The following is a 26700-nucleotide window of genomic DNA, read 5'->3' on the forward strand; positions in this document are numbered from 1 at the left end:
CTATACAGCCATTGAGTTGGGGATACACAGTGATACCCTGTCTCAGAACGAAAGCCGGGGTTAGGTGAGGCTGGAGAGATGGCTCAGTAGTTGAGAGCACTGAAGAGGGTAGCTCAGAGCTTGCTTTGGCAAAGGACCCAAGTTCAATTCCCAGCACCTACACGGCAGCTCACAACCATGTGTAACTCCAGTTCCAGGGAAGCCAGCACCTTCTGACTTGCACAGGTATGTGGTAAATGGACATACATCCATGCAGGCAAAACATTCATACGCATAAAATAAAAAGAGTGTGTATTGCTATGTTCTTCCGGAGGACCAAGTTCAGCCACCAACATCCACATGACAGCTCACAACCACCTGTAACTCCAGCTCCGGGGGACCTAACACCCTCTTCTTGCCTTCATGGGCAGTCCCCCCGCCACACACACACACTTAAATATAAAATGTTTCTTTAAAGGAGGGAAAGTTGGGGCTGGGGATTTAGCTCAGTGGTAGCTCGCTTGCCTAGCAAGCTCAAGGTCCTGGGTTCAGTGCTCAGCTCTGGAGGGGTGGGGGGAGAAAAAGAAAGAAAGGAGGGAGAGACTTCGGGGCGGTCTCACTGAGGCTGCCTTGACAGTTTAGGACTGAGCTTGTGTGCTGGGGACACCAGCTGGACAACCACCCTCTGACCCCCAGAAACATACCTGAACTCCCTCTCTATGGCATGGGCAGAGGGAAGGAGGGTCCCTGGGGGTTTCTTCCTCAGAACCAGCTGGCGGTCAGCCAGCCTGATGAAATACGTTGGATTTGACTGTCCATGGTCAAACTGAAGGATCTCCATGGGCCCTGCAGGTTTAACAATACAGAACACTCAGAGGGGATCCGGAACCCAGATCTGGACAGACGGGAACTCCTTCTTCCCAGTGAGGTGTGCCTCTGGGATGTCTGATTTCCTCCTGTACGGTACCCAGAAAGAGACGATGCACCCCCCCCACCCCAGGGTACGACGACTGAGCCCCAGGCTTATACACTCAGAGCCACACGCTGTTGCAGGGCAGCCAAGGCCACCTCCTTAACACAGCGGTCACCTCTTCTCTCTGTTGGGTGTATTGCCCCTTGCCAGCTCCTGCCTAGTGAACACGGACCCTTGGCTTCTGTTTATCGGTCCCAGCTGTCATTGCAACACATCTGGCCCCGTGGAATGTCCTATGCCTGAGATCAAAAGTGCCGTTGTATGTCCCTCACCACGTCCTTCCAAACCACGCCTGACACTGACGTGACAGCTGAGAGGAGCCGTGTAGAGCCAAAGCTGCCACAGGAGACCCACTTTCCCAGCCTCTAGGCTAAGGTCTGCGGCTCTTTTGCAGGCTCCAGGGAGAGGCAGACCTCATCCACCCCAGCTGCATAGTAAGATTTGTTCCACTTGGCAGGAGAGTGAGCAGGCCTGGGAGTTGGCCGTTGGCTGGCATGGTCTAGGGGGTTCTTCAGCTCTCTGGGTGTGCTGCCAAGAAACCCAAGGCTAGGAAACAGCATACTGCGAAACTATAAATAAGAGCCTTCGAGAGGACCAGGCTGGGGGAAGGAAGGGACTCACCAGGAAAGTTTTCAAAGCTCTGAGATGCCATCTTTCAGAGGGCAGAATACAGAGAACAAGAGGACCGGGGAAGAGGAGTCGCCTTGCCACTTTTTAAATCATGCAGCCTTTTTTTTTTTGGTGGTGGTGGGGCCATAACCAGGGCCTCACCCATGCTAGGTTAAGTGCTCTACCACTGAGCTGGACTCCCAGTCTCTAAATTCATATAACATACAGTCGCCGTCTCAAAAGTCAGAACGGCTCACTGCACAATGCATCTCCAAGCTCCCTCCACCTCGGTGGCGAGTCTGCGGCAAAGGCTGCCCCACCAGACTAGGAGTACTGCGGTGGGAGGAGCCATAACAGCACCCACACAGTCCACCAGGGTGGGAAGTGACAACCACGGTGTGTGGAGAGGACCCCTAAGCAGGAAAGCTTCCCTACCAGTGCCGTGGGTCCCCAGCAAGCCCTTCAGGTATTTCTCCAGGGCATCCTTTGGAATCTCCATGGCCTTCCTCACAGGACGAGTGTTGGGGATACCCCCACACAACGGGAACCCCAGAAGGGCTTCCAACTCCTTCACCGCTGTCTCGGGATGGTCAACCTCGTTTTAGAAAAAAAAAAAGTCACAACTTGTTCCCATCAGCCTGGCCTTCAGCCTGCCTGTCTCCAAGAGGGCCACACCTTAGAGAACAGTGGTTCAAAACCTCCCTAATGCTGTGCTCCTTTAATAAAATTCCCCGTGTCGTGGTGACCCCCAACCAGAAACTTTATATTGCTGTTTCATAACTGTAATTCTGCCACTGTTATGAATCGTGACGTAAATATCTGATATGCAGGATATCTGATGTGTGACCCCCGTGAAACGGCCATTGGGACCCACCCCCCCAAAAGGGATTGTGACCCACAGGTTGAGAACCACGGCCTTAGAGGGAAGTGCCCAGAAGTTGGTTCTCAGACAATGGCCGCCCGAGCCTTTGCTCGGCTCAGAGGAAGCACAATGAGTTTCCTCTTCCATCTAACCCCGAGCCTCGCCTTCACAGGAGAGTACCGTCCACAGGTTCTCAAGAGGCCGGGATGGGGACACACCCTACCATCTGGGAAGCTACGCTAGGAGGATCCGGAGCTCAAGGCTGGCCTGGGATACAAAGAGACGATCTAAAACAAATGAACAAACGAAAAGGCCTGTATCATTCTTGCACAGAGGGCAGAGGGCTGGGCTGGAATGGTGGCTCTGTCTCTGCGGCCTGTGAGTTCAACAGTGAAAACCCAGATGAACAAAACTGGCTGGGACACCCCCCATCGCACATGGCGTCCAGGCGTCACGGCCATGACCTAAAGTGACCCATGTGGCTGGTGGCTCCTGGCCTTCCCATCTAGAAAAGCTTTGCTCAGACAGTCTGCGCCAGACAAAGGCCACTTTCCTCACGTGGCCTCCTTCCCACACTGCAGAGAGGAGCAGCAAGTTACAGATTTCCTAATTAGCCCGAAGCAGGATGACTGCTCGAAGGGAGTCACCAAGGAGAGCTGCAGGCACAAACAGGAAAAGATCACCTGGCCATGCCCGTGCTAATTAATCCTGGTGGTTCAAGGGATGGCCAGGATTACCTTAATGGTGTGAATGCCCAGGCTGGCGGCTGCTTTCAGATTGGGTCCCAGGTCATCCAGGAAAATGGCCTCTGAGGGTTGCAGGTTCAGCCGCTGCAGGCACAGCTGATATATCCTGAGGTCTGGCTTACAGACACCTTCCAGGCAGGACTCCACCACCTGGGGGAGAGAGGGGGGCGGCCCTGGAGGTGCAGCTCCCACAAGCACACGGGCACAGGATTGAGACAAAGGAGATGGCACAGGGTTTTTTACTCTAACAGGAAGGGTTGTTCTGTAAAAGGATGCTGCCTTCTTTTTTTTTTTTTTTTTTCTTTTTTTTTTTTTTTTTTTTTTTTTTTTTTTTTTTTTGGTTTTTCGAGACAGGGTTTCTCTGTGTAGCTTTGTGCCTTTCCTGGAACTCACTTTGGAGACCAGGCTAGCCTCGAACTCACAGAGATCCGCCTGCCTCTGCCTCCCAAGTGCTGGGATTAAAGGCGTGCGCCACCACCGCCCGGCTGGATGCTGCCTTCTTAAAGGGAGGGACTGGAAAGCCGGAGGACGCAACTCGAGGGTCACACTTAATGCCAACCCCAAGGAAAGGAGCCGTGAACCTCACAACCGCCGGTCATGTTGTGGGAAAGGCAGGTAGGACTCAGGTCCTCAGCTTCTAAGGAAAGCACCTTTACCCTTGGAGCCATCTCAGAGACAGCAGTGAGGTACTATGGGATGGCACCAATTTGGAGGTCAGCATCAGACATGAGGTAGAGAGAGAGTCAGAAACCACATGGCGTGTGAGGGCTGATAGGGATGTAAATGCAGGTGAGGGCTTGAACGTGCGACGTAAAGCGGTCTCCACCTCATCAGTGCTTGGCTATGAGCACAAGTGTGTTGCAAGAGCCCGTTTTTGCTGGATGTGGTAGTGAATGCCTTTAGTCCCAGAACTTGGAAGGAAAGGCAGGAAGATCTGTGTGCATTCCAGGCCCAGACTGGCCTATATAGCAAGTTCCAGCTTGCCAGGGCGATATAATGAGAACCTTTTTTTGTTGTTATTGTTTGTTAACACACACACACACACACACACACACACACACACACACACACACACACGCAGGTGGATCTCTGAGGGAATTCCAGGAGAGCCAGGGCTATATAAAGAAACCCAGTCTCGAAAAACAAACAAAACAAAACAAAAAATCAACAACCCCCCCCCCCCCCGAACAAACAGAAAAAAAAGACACAAAATAAAAATAAAAGACCATTTTAAACTTATTACATCTAATATTATACCTAAACCTAATTTGGACAGGTGTGTAGAAAAAACAAAACAAAATAAAACAAAACAAAAAAAAACCACTTACTGGAGATTGCTAGCAGACAGCATTTAAAGTTGTACCCAGGCTGTCTTCATCACATCCATCACCTTGTACTTACCACGTCAAACTGTTTCCGGTCCAGGGGCAAAAAGCTTTTCCCATTGGAGAGACAAAAGTTATTGGTCAAGATTGCGGTCTGAAGGCCTCCCGCTCTGATCTGAGAGATGGCCTGTGTCATCACTGGGAATGGCTTGGCCACTGTTTCACTGGTCAGCAGAGAGAAAAATGAATCCACAGGCACGGAAGCCTTTGCCTGGAACAGGAGAGGAGGCAGGAGAATCGGCAGGCATTAGAGTGTAGTGCCTCATGGTCTACCGGCAAAACCCTATTCCCAGCATCCTCCAGCTGCCGGGATGGAAGAGGCCAGCATAGGCTGGCTGCCCACGACTTTAGGGTTTCATTTGTATTTTCAGAGTTCTCAGCATGTTGGGCAGACAAGCCCCAAATGCCTGGAGTCAAGTGACTTTCCTTCCTCAGCCTCCCTAGTAACCAAGACAACTGGTATATGCCACTGGCCCTGGCTATCTGTCAGTCTTTAAAAACTCATGTAGAAGCTGGGCTTTAATTCAACCCTGGGAGGTGAAGGGGGGGGGGCAGTCTCAGCTTTGATGTTAGCAAGGGTGGCAGAGAGACCCCTTCTCACACCCTGCTCAAACAAGAAAACAGAAAAGCAAACCCTTTGGGTTAGAACCAGAGTTAGAAGAGTTAAAATAGCCAGGGATGTATCCCCACTCTGGTCACGAGAGTTCTTCTTTCCACTCTTGGATTACCAGTCAAAAAAGTCAGACCAACAAAAGAGGATACATTAAGCCGGGCAGAGGTGGCCTTTAATCACAGCACTTGGGAGGCAGAGGCCAACCTTGTCTACAGTGTGAGTTCCAGGGCAGCCTAGGCTACAGAGAAATCCTGTCTCCAAACAGAACAAAAAAAAGAGGATACATTAAACTTTAAAGCCTGTTCATCAGATGTCATTTATAAGTAGTAATCTACTGGATGGTTTTGTGTTGTACTTTGCATCAACCTTATGAACTTTAGTTTCTGAACAATTTTAGGGTCTTTTAAAGATTTTATTTAAGTATTTTATTATATGTGTATGGGTGTTTTGCCTGTATGTATATATATACAGATATGCACCATGTGTTGCCTGGAGCCCTCAGGGCCCAGAAGAGGGTGTTGGAACCCCAGAAGTGGAGTTATAAATGGTTGTGACTATGTAGGTGCTGAGAATTGAACCCAGGTCCTCTGCAAGAGCAGCCAGTGCTCTGAACTGCTGAGCCACCTCTCCAGCTCAATTTTCTTTGTTTTTAAATTCTAATCTGTGTGTGTGGGGGTTTTGCAAACACTAGGATTCAAAATCTGCAAATGCCAAGTCTCGTGGGCCCAGGTCCATTTTATAATAGCTGTACTGAAATGTAACTAATACAGCCAGTCTGCCGCGGTAAGGTGCGCAGGTCTACAGCTCTTCTTTGTTTTTGAGACAGGTCTCACTATGAAGCTATGGCTGGCCTGGCACTCACAGAGATCCCGCCGCCCTAGCCTCCCCAGAGCTGAGGCGAAAGGTGTGCACCATGCTCAGCTGTTTAATTTTGCTCAGTCCTCCTCCCTTAGCCTCCTGAGTGTTGGGAATAGACAGATGGGCTACTACATCCAGATAATAGTTTGTTTGTTTTGTTTTTTAAAAAGATTGATTTATTTATTATGTATACAGTGTTCTGCCTGCATGTATCCCTGCAGGCCAGAAGAGGGCACCAGATCTCACTACAGATGGTTGTGAGCCACCATGTGGTTGCTGGGAACTGAACTCAGGACCTCTGGAAGAGCAGTCAGTGCTCTTAACCTCTGAGCCACCTCTCCAGCCCCCCAGATAATAGTTTTTAAAGTCACAAAGTCACATAACCATCACCATTAAATGAGAACTTACTACCCTAAGAGAAACCAGCCCAGGAGCAATTTCTCCATTTTCTCTTCCTAGAAACCTAACGGTGCTTTTTGTAGCTGCAGACTTAAACAACATGGCACCTCACCAGCAGGAACTCAGTGTCACCACTCGACCTTTGACTTGTTAGCATAGTTTTGAGGTTTACTGTTGTTTTTAGTATTTTTTTAAGTACATTTACTTATATGTGGGTGTGCAAGTGGCATCTTAACACTTGTGGGTGTCAGAGCACAACTTCCAAGAGTCAGGTTCCTCCCTCCATCACTTTGATTCCAGCAAGTGAACTCAGTTCATCAGGCTTGGGAGCAAGCACTTTTGCGGGCTGCGCTTTCTTGCAAGCTCCACTGTGAATTTTTTTTTTTTTAGTTTTTCGAGACAGGGTTTCCCTGTTTCGTGTTTTGGTGCCCATCCTGGATCTTGCTCTGCAGACCAGGCTGGCCTCGAACTCACAGAGATCTGCCTGCCTCCGTCTCCCGAGTGCTGGGATCAAAGGCGTGCATCACCACCACCACCACCACCACCACCACCACCACCACCACCACCACCCGGCAAATATTTTTAAGCATGTGACTCGGCAGCATTAGACACACTTTCATTGGTGTCCACCATCATACTGTCCTTCCGTGGAACTTATTTACTATTTTTCAAATTGTATTTCAGTGGAACTACGAAGGTTATAGAAGTTACTGTAAATGAAAAGCTTAGAAGAGTGCACAGTGTAGAGAAGATGGTCAATGTTTATTGATTTAATAAGCTTATGGCTCAAGCCATTGTGCTGATGGCTGGTGTTTCAGTGTCTACTGTAGCTTACGGGAAAGGGCACAGTTATTTATTCATACTCAAACTCAAAGCTGGAATGCCCCGGCATGGAAGGAAGAGCTTACAAACAGAAAGACAGGCTATTAGGTTTTCATTTTCGTACATTCAAATCAATATACAGCAGAAGGCTAGCATAGTCGAGGCAAAAAGGAAAATATAAAAAAGCTAGACACGGAGGCTCAATGCCTGTAACCTAAGTGCCTGGGAGGTGGATGCAGGAGGATTCGGAGTCCACAGTTATCTTGGGCTACAGCGTGAGTTCAAGGCTGCTGTGGGCCACCTGCCTTGTCTCAGCGGCCCTTCCCCGAAAAAGGAGAAGAGACAGAAACAGGGAGAGAAATGTTCACCACTCACGATTTCAGAGCACACTCTCCCGAATTCTTCCAAGAAGGCCTCTGTCGTCATCTCTCCTCTCATAAACCTCATCCAGGGTCCGCTGTCGCCGTCTCTGATCAAGGCCTTCATTATAGTCCCAGAAGGAACACGATTCTGCACCTCCCATTCTGTAGGACACAACATTCACAGAATGGGGAACCAGAAATGGCTGGGGCATGGGGAGCGTGGGAGTGACAGCCCCCGGTCCTGTGGCATCACTGTGGTGGCTGCAGGTACTCCCGGGACGTCTGGACTCTCACTTTGACATCAGGAGGGGGCAGGACCTAACACAAACAGGGTGCAGGGCTGCTCTGGGCCCAGCCCAGGGTGCAGAGGCCAGAAAAGGACATCTGGTCCTCTGTAGCCGGAGTGGCAGGTGGCTGTGAGCCATGGGGCTGGGAACGGAACTCACGCACGCCCTCTGCAGGAACAGAAGGTGCGCCTTACCACCCAGCCACCTCTCCAGCCCCTATCTTGTGTTTTGAAGCACCTTTTCTGAGAAAGTGGAGCCCGCGTCTTGAGAATACTTGGCAATATGGGAAGGTAGAGAGAGAGACGCAAGGGCCAGCTTCAGAACCGTTGTCGGGGAGCGTACGCACGCAGAGCACAGCGAGGCCTCACACGCAAGGCTTCCTTAGCGCCCAGCACTCTGAAGGGCACAGCCTTTCTGTGCGTCCCAGAGTTGGCAAGCACGTGAGGAGTCTGGCACCCTCATGTGCTGGCCTCGGATGTAAACAAGTGCAGCCTCTGGCAAGCAATTTGGCAGTTTCGGTCAAAATTCCTCAATGCGTGTTTGATGGCTTCATTTCACTTCCAGGAATCTCTTCCAGGTATATTCACAAAGCAGGAGAAGGTTCTGTACAAGTGCACGGCATTGCTGGGAAAGGAGAGTTGGCAAGGTTCGTGTGTATGGACAAAGGGCTGGTCGAGTCAGTTATGCTTATGGCTCAGGGGCCACGTCAGTCTCTCTGGCTTCTCGGGTTTTGTTTCTCCACTGAGATGGAACACGAAGCGAGCATCCTATGAGAGGTGCACCCTAGCCTCCTTCCTACCTGCTGAGTCTTCCTGGAATGCAGCCATACCTGTGCTTAGGTGACTAGCTCAGAAACTCACTCGTGGCGGACGTGGTACAGCTCGTAAAACTGACCCAGTCCTCCAAGGAAGAGCTTGCTCACCTTGGGAGTAAACCTACGCCTACTGACGTGAATGTGTACGGAAGGGGAAGGGCAGGGGGCGGGGCGAGGGCTCCATGTAGAGTGTGTGCTTAGCACGTACAGGACCTGCCCAGATCCCAGCACCATGAAAAAGAAAAGCTGGCAAAATAGCCTACCAGGTAGAGAAAAAAGGGAGAGAACAGTCTCTACAGGATGCTCTAATGTGTGCGTGCATGTACACATTTTCTACTACACTGTCCGGCGTCGATGGATAAGGTCGTAGATACAAGTGTTCTCAGGGAAAACAAAAAACTTTTCTCAATGTAACTACTCACAGAATTCTGAGACCAACTAGAAACGGAGGGCACAGCAGCAAGTTTCCTTTGCACTTACATGCTCTCCCTTATTTGTGTGTGTGTGTGTTCGCACACACATGTGAAGTCAGGGTGACAACCTCTGGTGTCATCCTGGGGAATGCCATCCATCTCCTTTAAGACAGGGCTCTCCCTGACTGGAGCTCACTAATCAGGCTAAACTGGCTAGCTATCCAGCCCAGGGATCCTCTGGCCTCTGCCTACCCCATGCGGGGATCACCAACACAGGCCACCACACTCAGCATTTTCCCATGGATTCCAGGGACATAGCCCAGAGTCTCGTGCTTCTGAGACAAGCACCTCATCTACCGAGCCCCCTCCCCAGCCACACACTCAATATTCATTTAGCCTGAGTAGGAAATAAATGAGGTTGGTACAATCGGGTCTATAGCCCAGGCTGACCTCCAACTCACTCTGAGCCCAGGCTGGCTTTGAACTCTCAGTGATCTTCCTATCTCAGTCTACCAAATGTCAGTATTACAGATATGAACCACTCTATCTGGTTAGAAAAGAATTTCCTTTTTGTTGTTTTGGTTTTTCAAGACAGGGTTTCTCTGTGAAGTTCTGGCTGTCCTGGATCTCGCTCTGTAGACCAGGCTGTCTTGGAACTCACAGAGATCCGCCTGCCTCTGCCTCCTGAGTGCCCGGCTGGTTTTGCCTCTTTCTTCACTCAGTTCAGCTTAAATGAGTTAGTTAATCTCTAAGGTTTAGAAATGATAAACATAGACTTGTGCTGGGTTAGTTTTATGTTGAGTTAATTCAAGCTAGGGTCATCGGGGAAGCAAGAACCCCAGTTACGAAAATGCCTCCATCAGACTGTTCTGTGGGTGTGGGGGTTTGAAAGAAAATGGCCCCCAAAGGCACTAATGGGAGGTGTGGCCTTGCTGGAGTGGGTGTGGTCACTGTGAGTCACTGTAAGTGAGCTACCCAATTGGATGTTTTCCTTTGTAAGAGTTGCCGTGGGCAGGGCAGTGGTGGCACACGCCTTTAATCCCAGCACTCGGGAGGCAGAGGCAGGCAGATCTCTGTGAGTTCGAGGCCAGCCTGGTCTACAGAGCGAGATCCAGGAAAGGTGCAAAGCTACACAGACAAATCCTGTCTCGAAAAAAAAAAAAAAAAAAAAAAAAAAAGAGTTGCCGTGGTCATGGAGTCTCTTCACAGCAGTAGAAACCCTAACTAAGATAAGTTGGTACCAGGGACTGGGACCATGTTTTTATTTAGACGAATTTGGACTTTGGAGTTTGGGTTAGGAAACAGTGGAATGCTTTAAGCAGTGCTTAATGGGCCAGACTAGTAGGAACAGGGAAGACAGTGGTGCTAAGAGTGACTTGAACTCTGGGGGGATGGCTAGCTCAAGAGGTTTAAGAGGAGAAGGCTAGTCTGTTGCCTAGAAATCATTCTTGGGATATTTTGGGAAAGAATGTGATTAATTTTTTTTTTTTTGCCCTTGTCCAAAAAGTTTGCCTGAGACTAAAGTGAAGAGTTTTGAATTAATTCCCTTGGCAGAGGAAATCTCAAAAGAGCCTAGTACAGACTCTGTTGTATGGTTACTAGTGGTAACTCTAGTGAAGACATAGAATGAAAAGGAGTAAGCTGAGCAAACAAAAATACAAAACGTACAGATTGAGAACAGGGGCACCAGGAAGTGGAATGGAGCTAAATCCTGTGCCAAGGAGACAAATAGATTAAGAAATGGAATAAAGTGAGTGGTGATCTCAGGGTAAGATCCCACCCAGCTAAGTTTCCAACTTTTGAAAAGGAATTAAAGAAAAGATCAGAGCCGGGTGTGATAGCTCACACCTTTAATCCCAGCACTGGCAGATCTCTGAGTTTGAGGCCAGCCTGGTCTACAGAGCAAGTTCTAGAATAGCCAAGCCTAGGCAGTGAAGGTGGAAAACAGAAAGCTGGTTACGATGTAATTGAACTTGAATGAGGGCGTCATGTTCCAGCCCTACTAAGCAACAGAACTTGGCCGCTTCAGCCACATGGTTCTGGAGTTAAGGACAGAAGTAAGGGTTATAGAATCTCCATTCATGACTAAGGAAATTAGCTGATGCCAGGCATGTGTCAGGGGTATCCCTGAATGGAGGCCAAGGGAGGTCATTGAATGAAGCTGTGAAGTTGAAGCCTGATTGCCTTGGAGACCCCACGATGTTGGAGATGCCAGAGACAGGGGATACCTGCTGAGGAGAGCTGCTAACAGGGAGTGGAACCAGCCCCAGAGAAAGAAGTGGGTTGCAGTCAACAAAGCTGAAAAGAATTGGCGATCTGACGAGCGTTTGACATCAGACATGGAGATGCAGACTTTGGAGTTTGCCCAGCTGGGAGTTAGTCTTGCTTTGGTCCATTACTTCCTCCCTATGCCCCCTTTCCTACATTTTGGAATGGTGATGGATATCCTGAGCCATTATGTGTTGGAAGCGTGCGATCTAATTTTTTATTTTAATTTTACAGGGGACTACAGGTAAGAGATTGCATGAATCTCAGAGGAGACTTTGAACTTTAGACCTTTAAATAAGTTGGAGACTGTTGTAGACTATGGGGACTTTTGAAGTTGGACTGAGTGCATTTTTGCATTATGATATGGCTACAAGGCTTTGGGGGCCAGGAAGTAGAATGTGGTGATTTGAAAGAAAATGGCCCCCAAAGGGAGTGGCACTAACGGGAGGTGTGGTTTTATTGGAGGAAATGTGTCACTGTGGAGGCGGGCTTTGAGGTCTCATATATATGCTCAAGCCAACAGCAGCATCTCAGACCACTTCCTACAAGATGTTGAACTCTCAGCTACCTCTCCAGCACCATGTCTGCCTACACGTTGCCATGGCCCATCATGATGATAATGGACTGAACCTCTGAACTGTAAGCCACCACCCTAATGAAATGTTTTTCCTTTATAAGAGTTGCCGTGGTCATGGTGTCTCTTCGCGGCAATAGAAACCCCGCCTGAGACAGCAGGCAAGTCTGTGGGGACGTTTTCTAAACTAGGGACTGATGTAGCAGGGCCCCGCCCACTGTAAATGGTGCCACCTCTGGGCTGGCTGATGGTCCACTGCTTCGGTTCCTGTCTTGAGTTCCTGCCCTGACTTCCCTCCATGATGGACTCTGCCTGGGACACGGAAGTCAAATAAAGCCAACTGCCCGCCACCCCAAGTTGCCTTTGGTCATGGCGTTTATCACAACAATTAGAAGCGGGTGAAGACAGGACCGCAACAAGAAACCTGTTTTCCTTGCATTGAAAACCCAAGTGTGTGGTCCACACGGCAGGCAGGGGAGGGGCCCTGGAACCTTTGGGTTCTCCTCTCCTCCCTTCTTCCTCCATGTTTTCCTGCAGTGATGCGAACAGAGCCAGGGCCTTGTGAGTGCTGGGCCAACATTCTACCGCTGAGCTACATCCCAGCCCCAGGACTGGACCCCCAGGTGCTTCATGTGTCTTTTCCATTCAAGCCGGGGCCTAGTCAACCAAAGCCTGTGCCAAATCTAACCGCTGCCGGTTTTGCTATGGCCGGTCGGCCTGAAAAGGGCTTTACCTTCCAAGGAAGCGGAAAAATAACACAACAAAATGAGTGCAGTGTGACACGTGAAAATCCATCCCATCAGCGCCTGGGGGACTGCAAGCCACGCCTTCACTCGCCGCCATCCCTGGCTGCTCTGGCTCTCTAGTGGCAGCCATTCAGGCGTTTGCAGCAGAAACCTGATGGCCCTCAACACCTGAAGTCTTTACCTTCCGGCTCCTTTTTGGAAATCCCAGGCAGTCTTTGACTTAAGCTGTGAGCTCACAATGAAGTCATGCGGTGTACAACAAAAACCCCAGGGCACACAAAGGCTTGAGTGTTGGCTGTGGGGAGGTGCAGGGATGCACCAGGTCAGCTTTAGTTTTGTAGCTTCGATGGCTGAGAATTTCGCTTGTGTGCTTTCTCTCTGTCTATTACTTGTTTTGCTCATTTTGAGGGAGGAAAGGCTTACTTGGCTCACAGTTTCCGAGGCTTCAGTTCATGGGCAGGAAGGCATGGTAGAGCCCAACAGCTCACATCATGGCAGCCAGGGGGAAGAGAAAGCTCCGTGTGCTATTTCTTTAGAGACAAGGTTTCATATAGCCAAGGCTACAGTTGAACTAGCCGTTTGGCTGAGGATAACCTTGAACACCTGATCCTTCTGCTTCTACCTCCCAAATGCCACACCAGGTTTATAAGAAGCTAGGGATTGAACCCAGGGATTTGTGCATGCCGGGGAAGCGCTCTACCAACTGAGCTACAGTATTTTTTTTTTGGTTTTTAGAGACAGGGTTTCTCTGTGCAGCTTTGTGCCTTTCCTGGATCTCAAGGCTGGCCTTGAACTCACAGAGATCCGCCTGGCTCTGCCTCCCGAGTGCTGGGATTAAAGGCGTGGGCCACCACCGTCCAGCCCAAGAGCTGCAGTATTTTTTTGTAGACTGTATCATTTAACTTTCCCCCGAGTCCCAAGGAAGAAGGGCCTGTTATTAGCCCTAATTCAATGACAAGGCAACAGAGGCTCAAAGATGTCAAATAATTTGCATTAAACACTGCCATTAACCAGAGCTTAGAATTTGACTCCAGGGCCTGCCTGTCTCCCCTACCACCCCCTTTTCCTACTTCAAGCCCCCCAAAGGGAAAGAGTAACAAGCTTACCAGCAGCCACCGTCCCTGGAGAAGGCATTAGAACTCCCCCCATGTCGAAAATGACGGCTCTGTAGCTGCGGCCTCCAGAATGTGTCCAGCGTAGGGCTCCCTGCTGCCTGCCCAGGGTACTTTTCATGGCAGCCATCCTCCATGCCCCATGGAGAGCAGAAGGCTGGAAAAGCCTCCTTATGCTCATGGTGAGGCTGAGGCTGTGTGGGAAGAAGGTACAAGGAGCTTGATCGAGCTTCCATCCAGGCTCTATCCCCGACTCTTGCCACCCGCATGTCTCCACTGATGCCCGATGGACACTCGAGCCCCACCCACAGCTGGCCTCAATGACTTCGCCAAGGTGCCCTTCACCCCTCAACATCTGTATCCATAGAAAAAGGGTACTGATCCCTGACTCTCCTTAATCCCAACGCAGCTGGCTCAGCTCTGCCTGCTCTTCCTCCCGAGCATCTCCATCCCCAGGCTTCTGTCACTGAAGCAGTCCCTTCAGGGACGCTGACGGCCCCTCTGCCTCCTCGCAAACCTCCTTCCCACCTCCCTCCCTCGCCAGCCAGAGGAACCCTTCAGAACTGCAGATGTGATCACACGTGACCCCGTTTTCCCTTGGTTTTCAGAGACAGGGTTTCTCTGTGTAACCCTGGCTGTCCTGGAGCTAGCTCTGTAGCCCAGGCTGGCCTCCAACTCAGGTTTCTGCCTGCCTCTGCCTCCCGAGTGCAGGGATTAAAAGCGTGCACCACCACGCCTGGCTTAACCCCATTTAAAACCTTCACTGGAAATGTTGAGGCAGGACTGGTCGAGTTCCAGGCCAGCCCGGGCAACTTAAAGAACCTGTGTATTAGTAACCATTTCCGTTGCTGTGACCCACTCCCTATCAGAAACAGCACAAGGGAAGGATTTGTTCTGGCACACGGCTTCAGAGACATCAGTCCATGGCTGCAGGGCTCCATGCACTTGGCCAGAGCATCATGGTGGCAGGAAGCATGACAGAAAAGAGGCATCTGCTTTGTGGCCAAGCAGGACACAGACAGAAGGAATATAGGAAATGGCCAGGGCAAGAGGCCAGGACATACACTAGTGACTGGCTTCTTCCGGCTGGGCCCCACCTCTCTAGATTCATCAGCTCCTGACATCACATGAATCCATCAGGGGTCAATCCACTGATTGGGTCCAGAGCCCTCAGAAGCACACTGTCTCTGGATCCCTTCACCAGAACACCAAGTTTCCTAACTTTGGAGGCCTTCTTAATCAAGCATAAGAAATTAGGCTTTCATTGGGGTTTACTGATGCACGCCTTTCATCTTAGCACTGGGGAGAAGAGGCAGGGGATCTCTGTGAGTTCCAGGCCAGCCAGGGCTACCTAATGAGGCCCTATCTTAAACAAACCAACCAACAAACAAACACACCCCAAGTAGAAACAAAGGAACTCACCAACACACAAAAACTAAAAACCTGAAAAAGGAATCTTTTATCTCCTTTATTTTTGAGATGGGTCTTTCTCTGCTACCCAAGCAATCCTCCTGCCTCAGCCTCCCCAGGTATCTGCTATGGCAGGCACATAGCGACCTCTCTACCCAGCTAACATAAGACTCTAAAGTGGTAAATATTAAAAATGGCATCATGTACTTATTAATCAAAAATCTGACCCGCCAGGCATCTGCACTCAGGTGAACACACACACACACACACACACACACACACACACACACACACATCTAATAAAAAATTATCTTTTTTAAAATTAATTTACTCAGCTGGGTGGTGGTGGCGCACATCTTTAATCCCAGCATTTGGGAGGCAGAGTCAGACGGATCTCTGTGAGTTCCAGGCCAGCCTGGTCTACAGAGCGAGATCCAGGACAGCCACCAAAACTACAGAGGAAACCCTGTCTCGGAAAACCACCAACAAAGCAAACCTGAAGGCTGCTGAGCTTCCTTTCAGTATCACTTCTCTCCATGCCAAGGTCAAAGTCTATGCAGGCTGCGATGACGGGCTTCTGCTACCACCCCTGGGGGTGCGTGGACTGCTGGGAACTCGACTCCAGCCTTTGTACACACTAGGCAAGCACTCCTGGCATGTCTCTCCGGGCCTTGGCACCTGCTGCGCTGGTAGACCAGGGCCCTTTCCTCTACTTTGCCTGCCTGGTGAATTTCCACTCATCTCCACACCTCGGCCTCGCCTTCTTCTCTGCAGATTTTATGTCCTTTCCCAAGCTGACTCTGGCAGTTCCATACCTTTAGTGCGGTATTTACCCCCATCACAGGGTAACTGCCCTCTCCATCTGCTCCTATAGCAAAGCTCCGGAAGGCAAGGCCTGTCTTAAGCATCCTTTAGACATCCACCCCTGGGGCTTGGGACTGATGATTCTGGAGTCAGAGCGGCTCCTCGGGATCAATGAGCTGAAGGATGACTAAACAGGGTAGACCAGAGAATGGCTGGCAGTAGTGAGGTATGACCTAGCAAGAGAAGGCAGAGGCAGGCCACCCTTGAATGCTGCCTTAGAAGAAGGAGGGGGGGGGGGCTGGAGAGAGGTGGCTCAGCGGTTAAGAGCACTGACTGCTCTTCCAGAGGTCCTGAGTTCAAGTCCCAGCAACCACATGGTGGCTCACAAAGCATCTGTAATGAGACCTGGTGCCCTCTTCTGACCTGTAGGCATATATGCAGTATACAAAATAAATAAATCTAAAAAAAAAAAAAAAAAAGGAGAGGGATGGACTGATGCAGGGAGGGAGCGGAGGGGCTAGGGACACACGACAGTGGCTGACAGCCACAGAGCTGGGACAGCTTGTCCATTCCTAGTTGACGATGCTAGCTTTGGAACTGTCACCTTTTACACCCAAAAGACTTATTGCCCCCTTGTCAATCAGAATGATGAGGTCCGAATAATGTAGACTTACTGAATTATAATTTCATAAACAGCCACACAGCGCATTGTTATATATTACAGAGATGGTTTGAGCAAAGACATAAACTGACCTGGGGTGACTTTCTGGTTTCAAATTCCGGCTCTGCTACCTATTGAGAGTGAGCTTCTAGGCACAATACTCTGTCTGCGCCTCGGGCGTCTCCTCTGTAAAATGGGGACAATTACAGTACCTATTGCAAAACAGGGTCCCCATGGCCCGAAGTAAAGAATGTAAAGCTATCAAGTTAGTACAGGGCACGCCATTTTATCCCTCACCTGAGCTGGGGGTGTGCCTCAGCACCAGGGCATGTGCTTAGCATGCCAAAGGCCACAGGTCCATCCTCAGCACCATAAAAGGCATGTCTGCTACTGACACATGGTCTGTGTGGATGGCCTGTGCACGTCTACACATGCTAGGGACGGTCCACAGGGGGGTGATCTGGACCCCAGAGGGGACATCTGCTACCATCTGGCACATTTTTGTTGGTCACCAGCAGGAGAGAAGACTACGGACATCTGGGGTTCACAGACAGACATGCGCCCTGAAAGGGTTATCAGGGCCCAAAAATGTGAGCAGAAGTTGGGCGGCCCAGGCATTCACAGGGTGTGAGACACAGTACACAGGGTCTAGCATACGCTCTTCTACGTATCGTTGTGTTCTTGTCACAGACACAGTTTCTGTAGTTTTCTCTCACGTTTCATACAGCATATACATAGAATAGTAAATAACCTGTCACACTTTTTTCCACATATGCACTGATTTTAGCTGGTGTCTCTCTCTCTCTCTCTCTCTCTCTCTCTCTCTCTCTCTCTCTCTCTCTCCTTGCATGTGTATACTGAATATTGAACCCAGAGCATGTACCCCAAGCATTCTACCACTGAAGCACATTCCTCAGTGTGTCTGTGTGCTCACTATGGCAACTACATGGAGGACAATTCTTGAGTTCTATCCTGCTACCTTATCTAGCACAAAGCCTTCAGCAGAAAGCCCCTAACCCCAGCACTGGGGAGGTGGAAGAGGCAGGAGGATCAGAAGTTCAAGGACATCCTCTGTAACATACAGAGTTCGACCAGCCTGCGCTACACCAGTCCCTGTCTCAAAACAACCAAACAACAAAACCAAATTCAGCCACAACCTGTAGGCTTCCCGGTTTATCCCTCCTGTCTCCACACAGCGTTTCGTTTCACACAAACGTGCGGTGTTACGCCACAACTTAGCTCAGATGGCACAAGAGCTGAAGGTCAACCGGCCAGGGTCTGTTTTCCGTGTCTGCAAAGGTATCCCACAAAGCCCCGCAGTGTCAGGCTCTAGTAGTGGTCATCTGTGAAGCCCCTGCGCTCCTAACCATCCCATCGCCATACCTGCATAAAGTTAAGACCCTGAGGTCCAAGACCCAGGAAATCAAAAAGCCCGGGAGAGCCCTGCCGGAGCGTGGGCGGGACGCAAGAAGCGAGGGGTCGAACGCAAAAAAAAAAAAAAGAGCCTGGAACGCTCTGCACCGACCAAGCACTCTCTCCTCCAACAATCTCCGTCCAGCCAAGTTTCAGCCTCGGGCGGCGGAGGGCGCATGCGCGGCGGGGAGGCGGGGCCGCGCCTCCTCCTCCCCCCCGCCCCCTCGCTGGCGCATGCGCGAGCGCGACCCCGCGGGTCGGAGACGGCGGCCGGGAGGCGGAAGTCGAGGTTGTTGTGGCTCGGCCGGGCTGCGCGAGGGGGCTGCCGCTGCTGAGGCGGCGGCCGCGGCTCGGAGGCGGTGGCGGCGCTGCCCACCGCGGGCCGCTCGGGCTCTGGGCTCGGCCCGCAGCCTTCCCCGATCCCGCCGGGGCCCACGCCGACCAGCGCCTGCCCTATGAGTGTGTCACTGGTAGTCATCCGACTGGAGCTCGCGGGTCACTCGCCTGTCCCCGCCGACTTCGGCTTCAGCGCCGCCGGTGAGTCCGCGGCCTCGCGCAGGGCCGGCGGCTCGGCCGCCCTCGCTCCACCCGCCCCCGCCCCCGCCCCGGCCCCGGGCCGACCAGGTGCCCCTGGCTCGACGTCTCTCCCGCTCCCCCCCCTCCTCGACGCTTTCGCCTCGAGAAAGCGCGGCCTGGGGGTGGGGGGTGCTGCTACTGGTGGTGGTGGTGGTGGTAGTGGTGGGATGCTCGGTGCTTTTTCCAAACTGGCAGACAGGCCTGTGGTGAAATGATTTGCCTCCAGTTAGGTGTGAGTGGCTGGAGCGGGGATGCTAACCCAGCTGGGCCCGGGAATCAGACGTCCCTTCGTGGGCCGTGCAGCTCCGACTCCCCCTTGATCGTCCAAACATTACCTGGTGACATTGGTTCAGGAGATTAGAGGAGACTCCCGAGGGGCAGGCAGGAGGACCGGCGGACCACAAGCCAGTCCGTCCGGGTTACAGGGAAACCTGTCCCAACAAACAAACAGGGGGAAAAAAAAAAGGTGTGTGGGAGGGTGATGGCTTGGTATGTGTCAGAGCTTCGTCGTGCGGAGAATTAGACGTGGTTTCTAATTTGTGGTACGCGGAATCCATGTGATAAGTTGATGGAAAAGGGAAACAGGAAGACTTCCTTAGCTCGGAGAGCCAGGATGACGCTTGTTCACGGGAAATGGCACCCCTGGACACATTCCGTGAGTCCAGCATTTAGAGGTGCAGTGGGAGATGGTGGTCTTACCCTGTTGTGCAATTTGCACTCGAAAGAGTATGATGTATTTCAAGGTTACAAGCATCTTTCAAGGGCTCAAAGTGACCCCTAGTTCTGAAAGTCAACAAAGTTGGCATTAGGCAGATCCAGGTATCTTCGAGGGCCCAATCATGAAGTCACTTATGCCACCAAAGATAAAAGAGAGAGAGCTTCTCCTGCATGCTGGGTGGTGTGGGGTGAGTGCCCGCTGGACAAGCCCGGGGTCTGCCTCAGAGCCGATGTTAAGGGTATTTCAGTCCTGTCTCGGGGTCTCTGAAACGCCGTTTGTTCGTGAGACTTGCATTTTGGCCACAACATATAGGCTCCCAGTTTACTGGGTGCTACTCATTGTAGTTCATCTGGATATAGTCACCGCGGAACATTCTGGGCGGCCTTTTATTCCTGGGGGTTTGTTTTAAGTACATGATTTCACTGGAACAGCCCATGTTTCTGAGATCATCGGGATGGATGCCACTGACAGTTGCCAGGGGTGGGGTGGGGGGTATGCTGTAGGAGTCCTGGAGGTTCCGAGGCACGTCCGGCAAACTCAGTCTCGCCCACTGGGGAAGCGCAGTAGACCCGGAGGAACCCTATCGATCGGCATGCCGAGAAGTGAGGGGGAACTTGTTCTGTCATCGGGTATAAATCATTCATGTGTTCATCAGCTGGGGAGATGTCCGATGAGGAGATCAAAAAGAAGACACTGGCTTCAGCTGCCGCCTGTCTAGAAGGGAAGTCACCAGGGGAGAAAGCAGCCATCATCCACCAGCACCTTGGCCGTCGGGAAATGACTGATGTGATTATCGAGACCATGAAGGCCAGCCCAGGTATGCCCTCGGAAACCTGGCCTTGCTTTTGAATTGTGAGCCCGTGGGGCTCACCTCTGGCGTCTTTCTATTTTATTTATTTATTTACTTATTTTTTTAGCACAAGGTCTTTTTTAGCCCACACTGATCTCGTACAGTGTATGAAGCAGAGAATGATGACCTTGGACATCTAATCCACCTCCTGAATGTTGGGGGATTGTGTGTCCATACCATTATATCCGGTTTCTCTGGTGCTGTGGTGCAGACCCACGGCCTCACGCATATAGGCAAGCCCTCTACCAACTGAGCCCTAGCTTCAGCACGCTTTTACTTTTCACCGCTTGTATGCTCTGTGTGACTTTGTGAAGCCACATTTCATTTTCTTTAATTTTTTTCCTAAGGGTACTAAAATTGAGTGTAGAGGTGCATGTCTTTAGTTCAGCCAATCTGGGGGCTTAGGCAAAAGGGTTATTTAAACCCTGGAGTTTGGAAACAGATAACATAAGAAGACCCTGTTCCAAAAGAATAATAAAGGAAAAAAATCGATTGAGTGTAACGAAGTGGATTCTTAACTGTGATGGGGAGTGCTCCAGAGGAGCGGTACATCCGGGTAGGCTTGCGGTGCCCTCCCTCCTCTGCTGGCCTCCTCAGCTTGGGAGTGGATGCCTTCTGCATCTCCAGCATAGGTGTGGTCAGAACTGGAAGGTTCGGTTTTCAGAGCGCTCAGATCGCCTGTCTCATTGGGGAGCCGGTGGTGAATGTTGTCTGTTGTGTTGGGGTGCTGCTGGATGTGGGAAGTGCTTTGCTACTGGGTTGGGGTACTGATAGATGTGGGAGGGGCCCTTCTGGGGTTTTGGAGGGTGTTGCCGTATCTTTCAAGGGTGTGAGGAGTTGTTTTCAGGCAGGGAAAGCTGTAAAGGTGAGATGTTCCCAACCCCAGCCGTTCTGTCAGTGTGGTTGTCTGTGTCTGTGACAGGGTCTCTCACAAGAGCCCTCCTCTGTGGCCCTCCTGCCTCAGCCTCTGGTGTTCTTAATGCAGTACAGCATAGTGTCTCCGTCCCAGTCCATTCTCTGGACTGAAATTCTAACTTAGGCTCCTTCAGCATATTTCCAGCTGTTTGCGATCTAATGCTAATTTTTGCTTTTGTAAGATGAGTTGGGAGAGATGGTGGAAGAGAAGAAGTCTTCGGCAGCCTCCCTGTCCGCACAGAGAAGCAGAAAGCAGAGTGAGTCGGCCAACACAGCCCCAGACTCCCCGTCCAAGCAGCTCCCGGATCAGATTTCCTTCTTCAGCGGCAACCCCTCCGTTGAAATAGTCCACGGCATCATGCACCTGTATAAGACCAAGTAAGACAAGCCCTTCCCTTCCGACTGCTCTCCTTCCCCTTGGAGGAGGGAGGAAACCCTGGGGCCTGAAGGGAGGAACAACGCTGAAGTCCTGACAACATACTGCCTTCAGGAACTGCGTACTGGAGAGTTCTGAACTGCCCTGCCTTTGACAGTGTCGACTGGGCCAAAGCTTTCCTTACTTACAAATAAATCTGTAGACGCACGTAAGGAATGCTGTGGAGCTGGACCTGGTGGTACACACACGTTTAACCCAGCACTACAGGCAGAGGCAGGCGGATCTCTGTGAGGCTAGTCTCGTTTAAAATCTAGTACCAGGACAGTCAGGGCTGTTACACAGAGAGACCCTATCTCGAAAACAAAAACAACAACAACAAAAACAAATGTTCTGGGAAATAGTCTCTTAGCTGTTAGGCATGGGTATTGGGGAATTTAAAATCAAGTGAGGCAAAGCACCACATGGCCATGTCCTTACCACAACTGTACCGTAGCTAAGAAGCCAGCTAACTCATTTTCATTAGAATACCTCTTGTATGACTTCGTTTTTTATTTTGTTTTTGAGGGTTTTGTTTTCTGTTTGTTTTGTTTTATTTTGTTTTGCAACAAGGTCTCACTGTGTAGCCCTGGCTGGAACTCATAGGGATCAGCATATAAAGGTGTGTACTACTAGACTTGGCTTTGTACACCTTTTCCCCTGGTGTGTTTTGTTTTGTTTTGTTTTTACAAGTACTTTTTTTTTTTTAAGATTTATTTATTTATTATGTATACAGAAGAGAATGCCAGATCTCATTACAGATGGTTGTGAGCCACCATGTGGGTGCTGGGAATTGAACTCAGGACCTCTGGAAGAACAGTCGGTGCTCTTAACCTCTGAGCCATCTCTCCAGCCCTTGTTTTATTTTTTAAAGCTTGCTTCTGGAAGCTCAAGGAAAGGAAGCACTTGCATAGATAAACACTTGGGCCTTCTGCTCCCTGGATAGGATAATTGGTGATGTCTCAACGACTGCCCTTGCCCTAACTTGTTTCCCAGATCCCTCCTGGGAAAACAGCCAGTCATCAGGTAGCCAGTTTGGAACACAGCTGCCAAGCCAAACTGCCTTGTAGAAGGCTCTCCCCCTCCTCCCAGCGGCTTGGCTCGGCAGCATTGTCTGTGATCTTCACATCCTCAGGGTTAGAATTCTCACAAGGACTTAGAGCTCTTTCTTCCTCTAGAGCTCTTCAGAGAAGTTCACAGTGGTACTGTGCTTCAGAGTCACTCAACAATAGATGATTACCAAAACACGGTACTGGAGAGATGGCTCAGCGGTTAAGAGCACTTGCTGCTTTTCCAGAGGTCCTGGGTTCAGTTCCCAGCACCGACAAGGAAGCTCATAACCGTCTGTAACTCAGGTTCCAGGGAACCCCATGTGCTCTTCTGGGGACCTGGCCTGCATGTGGTACACAGACATATATGTAGGCAAACACATAAAAATAAATCTTTTTTTTTTTTTTTTTTTTTTTTTTTTAAAGAATAAAACACTAGCCGGGCAGTGGTGGTGCATACCTTTAATCCCAACACTCGAGGCAGAGGCAGGTGGAGCTCTGTGAGTTCGAAGCCAGCCTGGGCTACAGAGTGAGTTCCAGGACAGGCTCCAAAGCTACACAGAGAAACCCTGTCTCGAAAAACCAAAAAAAAAAAAAAAAAAAAAAAAAAGAATAAAACACTGAGTCTGGCTAGTATAGGATAAGGACCTTTAAGTCAAGATTTAGAATTCTGGAGAGGGCTGGGCTGGGTGTGGTGACAGAGGCAGGTGGATCTTTGTAAGTATGAGACCAGCCTGATCTACAGAGTGAGTTCTAGGACAGCCAGGGCTGTTATATAGAGAAACCCTATCTTGGAAACCTGAAGAAAAAAAGGAAAATTTTGGAGAGGAGCTGGTTGGGGTGAATATACTCAAAATGCATTGTGTGAAATTCTCAAGGATCTAATAAAAAATTTTTTAAAAAGATTGAAAACTCTTGTTGGGGGGTAATATCGAACATTTAGAGCTTGCCTTAAAACACACATGAAAGGATTCAGGTGTAGTCATAGGTATGTATTTTCAAGTAAACTCACAAGTTGTTTAGGTTGATGGTGATGGTGAGATGTTGGTTAGTGTTCTCCAGACTCTTGAAGGTGTCTTGTTTTCCTCCTCAGTAAGATGACCTCCTTAAAGGAAGACGTGCAGCGCAGTGCCATGCTGTGCGTCCTCACCGTCCCGGCCACCATGACCAGCCATGACCTTATGAAGTTTGTCGCCCCCTTCAATGACGTGATTGAGCAGATGAAAATCATCAGAGACTCGACTCCCAATCAGTATATGGTGCTGATCAAGTTCAGCGCACAGGTAAAGTTAAGGTGTTAAACGTTGCTGCAGACATGCTCTTGTAACTGTGATGCCAGCTGTGGATGGTTTATGCCACGAATATGGTTGTTTCTTTTAGGGTGTGATCTATAGTTAGAGGCATTATCCATTGTTCCACTGGCCTGCACTGTCATCATTTTTTTTATTGGGGGAGGGGTTTAGAGACAGGGTCTCTCTCTGTATGTTTGCGCCTTTCCTGGAACTCACTCTGTAGCCCAGGCTGGCCTCGAACTCACTGAGATCCACCTGACACAACCTCCCAAGTACTGGGACTAAAGGCATGTACCACTACCACCCAGCATAATTTTTAAAAATTAAAAAAAGATACTTATTAATTGTTAATTTTTGTGGTCCTGGGGATTAGTGCCAACACCTCACACATACTGGCTAAATGCTCTGCCGCTGACTATCTCTCCAGCTCTTTCTTTTTTATATTTTGAGACAGGATCTCACTAAGTTGCCCAAGTGGCCTTTGCCTTTGTACTCACTCTAGCTCAGGTAGACATTGAACTTGCAACCTCTTGCCTCGTCCCCTGGGTCGCTTGATGACAGACCTGCCCCACACCTGACTCATGGTTCCTACGCATCAGACTGGGTGTGAGATCCAGCGCTCTATTTGCTTATCCAGTGGTGATTGATTGGTCCAGTGACACAGAAGCCCACGCATGTCTGTGGTCGGTGTCATCATGTGACTGATTGGTCCAGTGACACAGAAGCCCACGCATGTCTGTGGTCGGTGTCATCATGTGACTGATTGGTCCAGTGACACAGAAGCCCACGCATGTCTGTGGTCGGTGTCATCATGTGACTGATTGGTCCAGTGACACAGAAGCCCACGCATGTCTGTGGTCGGTGTCATCATGTGATTGATTGGTCCAGTGACACAGAAGCCCACGCATGTCTGTGGTCGGTGTCGTCATGTGATTGATTGGTCCAGTGACACAGAAGCCCACGCATGTCTGTGGTCGGTGTCATCGTCCCCGCTTCCTTCATTCCTCCTACAAGATGTACTTTAGACATTTTAGAAAATAAAATAATTTTTTTTAGTTTTTTTCTTTTTTTTTTTTAATTTTTAATCATGTGCCTGTGTGTGTGAGTGCAGTACCCATGAGAGCCAGAGAGTGTGTCATGTGTCATATCCCCTGGAGCTGGAGTTGCAGGCCACCCCGAATGGGTGCTGGGAACTAAACCCTGGTCCTCTGCAAGAGCAGGATGCATCTCTCCAGCTTCCCAGTTGTTTTAAATATTGGTGTTGGTCTAATATTGTAGTGTTCAGAATGGTCGACAGAACAGAGAGGCAAACGCACTGCAAGAGCAGTGATGTCCTCGGATTGGGAAGTGCCTGTGCAGTTCTGAATTAGGAAGGTTTTATCATCTCTTTCCCTCCTGTACTGCTCTAAGAGCAGGTGTCTGTCTGTGTATGAGCTTCGGCGACTACTCATGTTACTAAGGAGCTGTCCCAGCTTTGTTGTGGTTTTTGTTTGTTTGTTTGTTTTGTTTTGTTTGTTTTTGAGACAGGGTTTCTCTGTGTGGTTTTGGTGCCTGTCCTGGATCTCACTCTGTAGACCAGGCTGGCCTCGAACACATAGAGATTCGCCTGGCTCTGCCTCCCCGAGTGCTGGGATTAAAGGCGTGCGCCACCACTGCCTGGCTTGTTGTGTTTTTATATCCTGTGATATTTGTCCATTGAAATCTGACTAGGTCTTACTTTGTGAAAAATTAACTTCTCTTACTTCTGGGGTCAACGGTTTCCTCCAGATAAACTGCCCCATCCTTCTAGTTTACAAATGTGTGTGTGACAGGTCATTTGTTCTTGCCACTCTGATGGGTCACTGAGGTTTGTGGGTAAAAGGGAACTCATGACATGGACTTCCTTGTTCAGGAATCCAGAGGGAGGTAACAGGGATTGAATTCAGGTTGTTAGACTTGGGGCAAGCGCCTTTACCCACTGAGCCACCTCACTGGCCCCTGTGTACAGCTTTTACAGATTACGTGTATTTATTTATTTTTATGAGTATGTGTCTGAATGTTTGGGCACACGTGGAGGTCAGAGGACAACTTGCAGGAGGTGGTTTTCTTCATCTACTGTGTGAGTCCCAGGGATGATGAGGCTTGAGGCTTGGCAGCTGGTGCCTTTACCTGCTGAGCCATCTCACTGGTGCATGTGTGTTGGGTTTTCGTTTGTTTATTTGGTTGGTTTTGGTTTTTCAAGACAAGAGTTTCACTGTGTAGCTTTGGCTGTCCTGGAACTCGACTCTGTAGACCAGACTGGCCTCAAATTCACAGAGCTCTGCCTGCCTCTGCCTCCAAAGTGTTGGACTTAAAGATGTGTACTACCATCCTGGGCCCCATTTTATAATTTTGGGGGGGGGTGGTTTCAAGATAGAGTTTCTCTGTATAACAGTCCTGGCTGTCCTGGAACTCACTTTGTAGACCAGGCTGGCCTCGAACTCACTGAGATCCACCTGCCTCTGCCTCCCGAGTGCTGGGATTAAAGGCATGTGCCACCACCACCTAGCCCCATTTTATAATTTTTTAAAATATTCTATTTTATTTTATTTGTGATAAGGTCTCATTTTGTATATATGATGCCATGGAATTCACTTTTTTTTTTTTTTTTTTTTCACTTTTTAGTCCAGACTAGCCTTGAACTCCCAAACACACTCATGGCTTCAGCCTCCTGACCTGGGACTATAGGCATGAACTTGAATGTCAAATTTGGGTTTAGTACATTTTTATACATTTTCCAGTTTAGTTCTGTGCCTTTTC

General features: G+C 49.8%; 2 protein-coding genes across 8 annotated transcripts in view; one reads left to right on the forward strand and one right to left on the reverse strand.

Moving 5' to 3' along the window:
* The window catches only part of Acad10 (acyl-CoA dehydrogenase family member 10), a 42728-nt gene extending 23246 nt beyond the window's left edge, over positions 1-19482 (reverse strand). For 2 of the 6 annotated variants that reach the window (XM_037198677.1, XM_028855633.2), the window contains exons 1-7: positions 18081-18272; positions 13817-14016; positions 7622-7770; positions 4571-4765; positions 3161-3319; positions 1997-2156; positions 684-825 (exon numbers count right to left, since the gene is read on the reverse strand). In XM_037198677.1, the coding sequence (XP_037054572.1) occupies positions 684-825; positions 1997-2156; positions 3161-3319; positions 4571-4765; positions 7622-7770; positions 13817-14003 (992 nt within the window). In that variant the 5' untranslated portion in view covers positions 14004-14016; positions 18081-18272. The other 4 variants (XM_028855637.2, XM_028855636.2, XM_028855634.1 and 1 more) reach the window with 4 other exon arrangements.
* LOC114681882 (BRCA1 associated protein) overlaps positions 18373-26700 on the forward strand; it is a 31254-nt gene continuing 22926 nt past the window's right edge. The window contains exons 1-4 of one of the 2 annotated variants that reach the window (XM_028855638.2): positions 18373-18647; positions 20060-20221; positions 21352-21547; positions 23724-23913. In XM_028855638.2, the coding sequence (XP_028711471.1) occupies positions 18566-18647; positions 20060-20221; positions 21352-21547; positions 23724-23913 (630 nt within the window). In that variant the 5' untranslated portion in view covers positions 18373-18565. Of the gene's footprint in view, positions 18648-20059; positions 20222-20933; positions 21120-21351; positions 21548-23723; positions 23914-26700 lie in introns of those variants that run through there. The other variant, XM_037198678.1, reaches the window with a different exon arrangement.

Source organism: Peromyscus leucopus, chromosome 23, assembly GCF_004664715.2.
Source record: "Peromyscus leucopus breed LL Stock chromosome 23, UCI_PerLeu_2.1, whole genome shotgun sequence".
Classification (NCBI taxonomy): Eukaryota; Metazoa; Chordata; class Mammalia; order Rodentia; family Cricetidae; genus Peromyscus; species Peromyscus leucopus.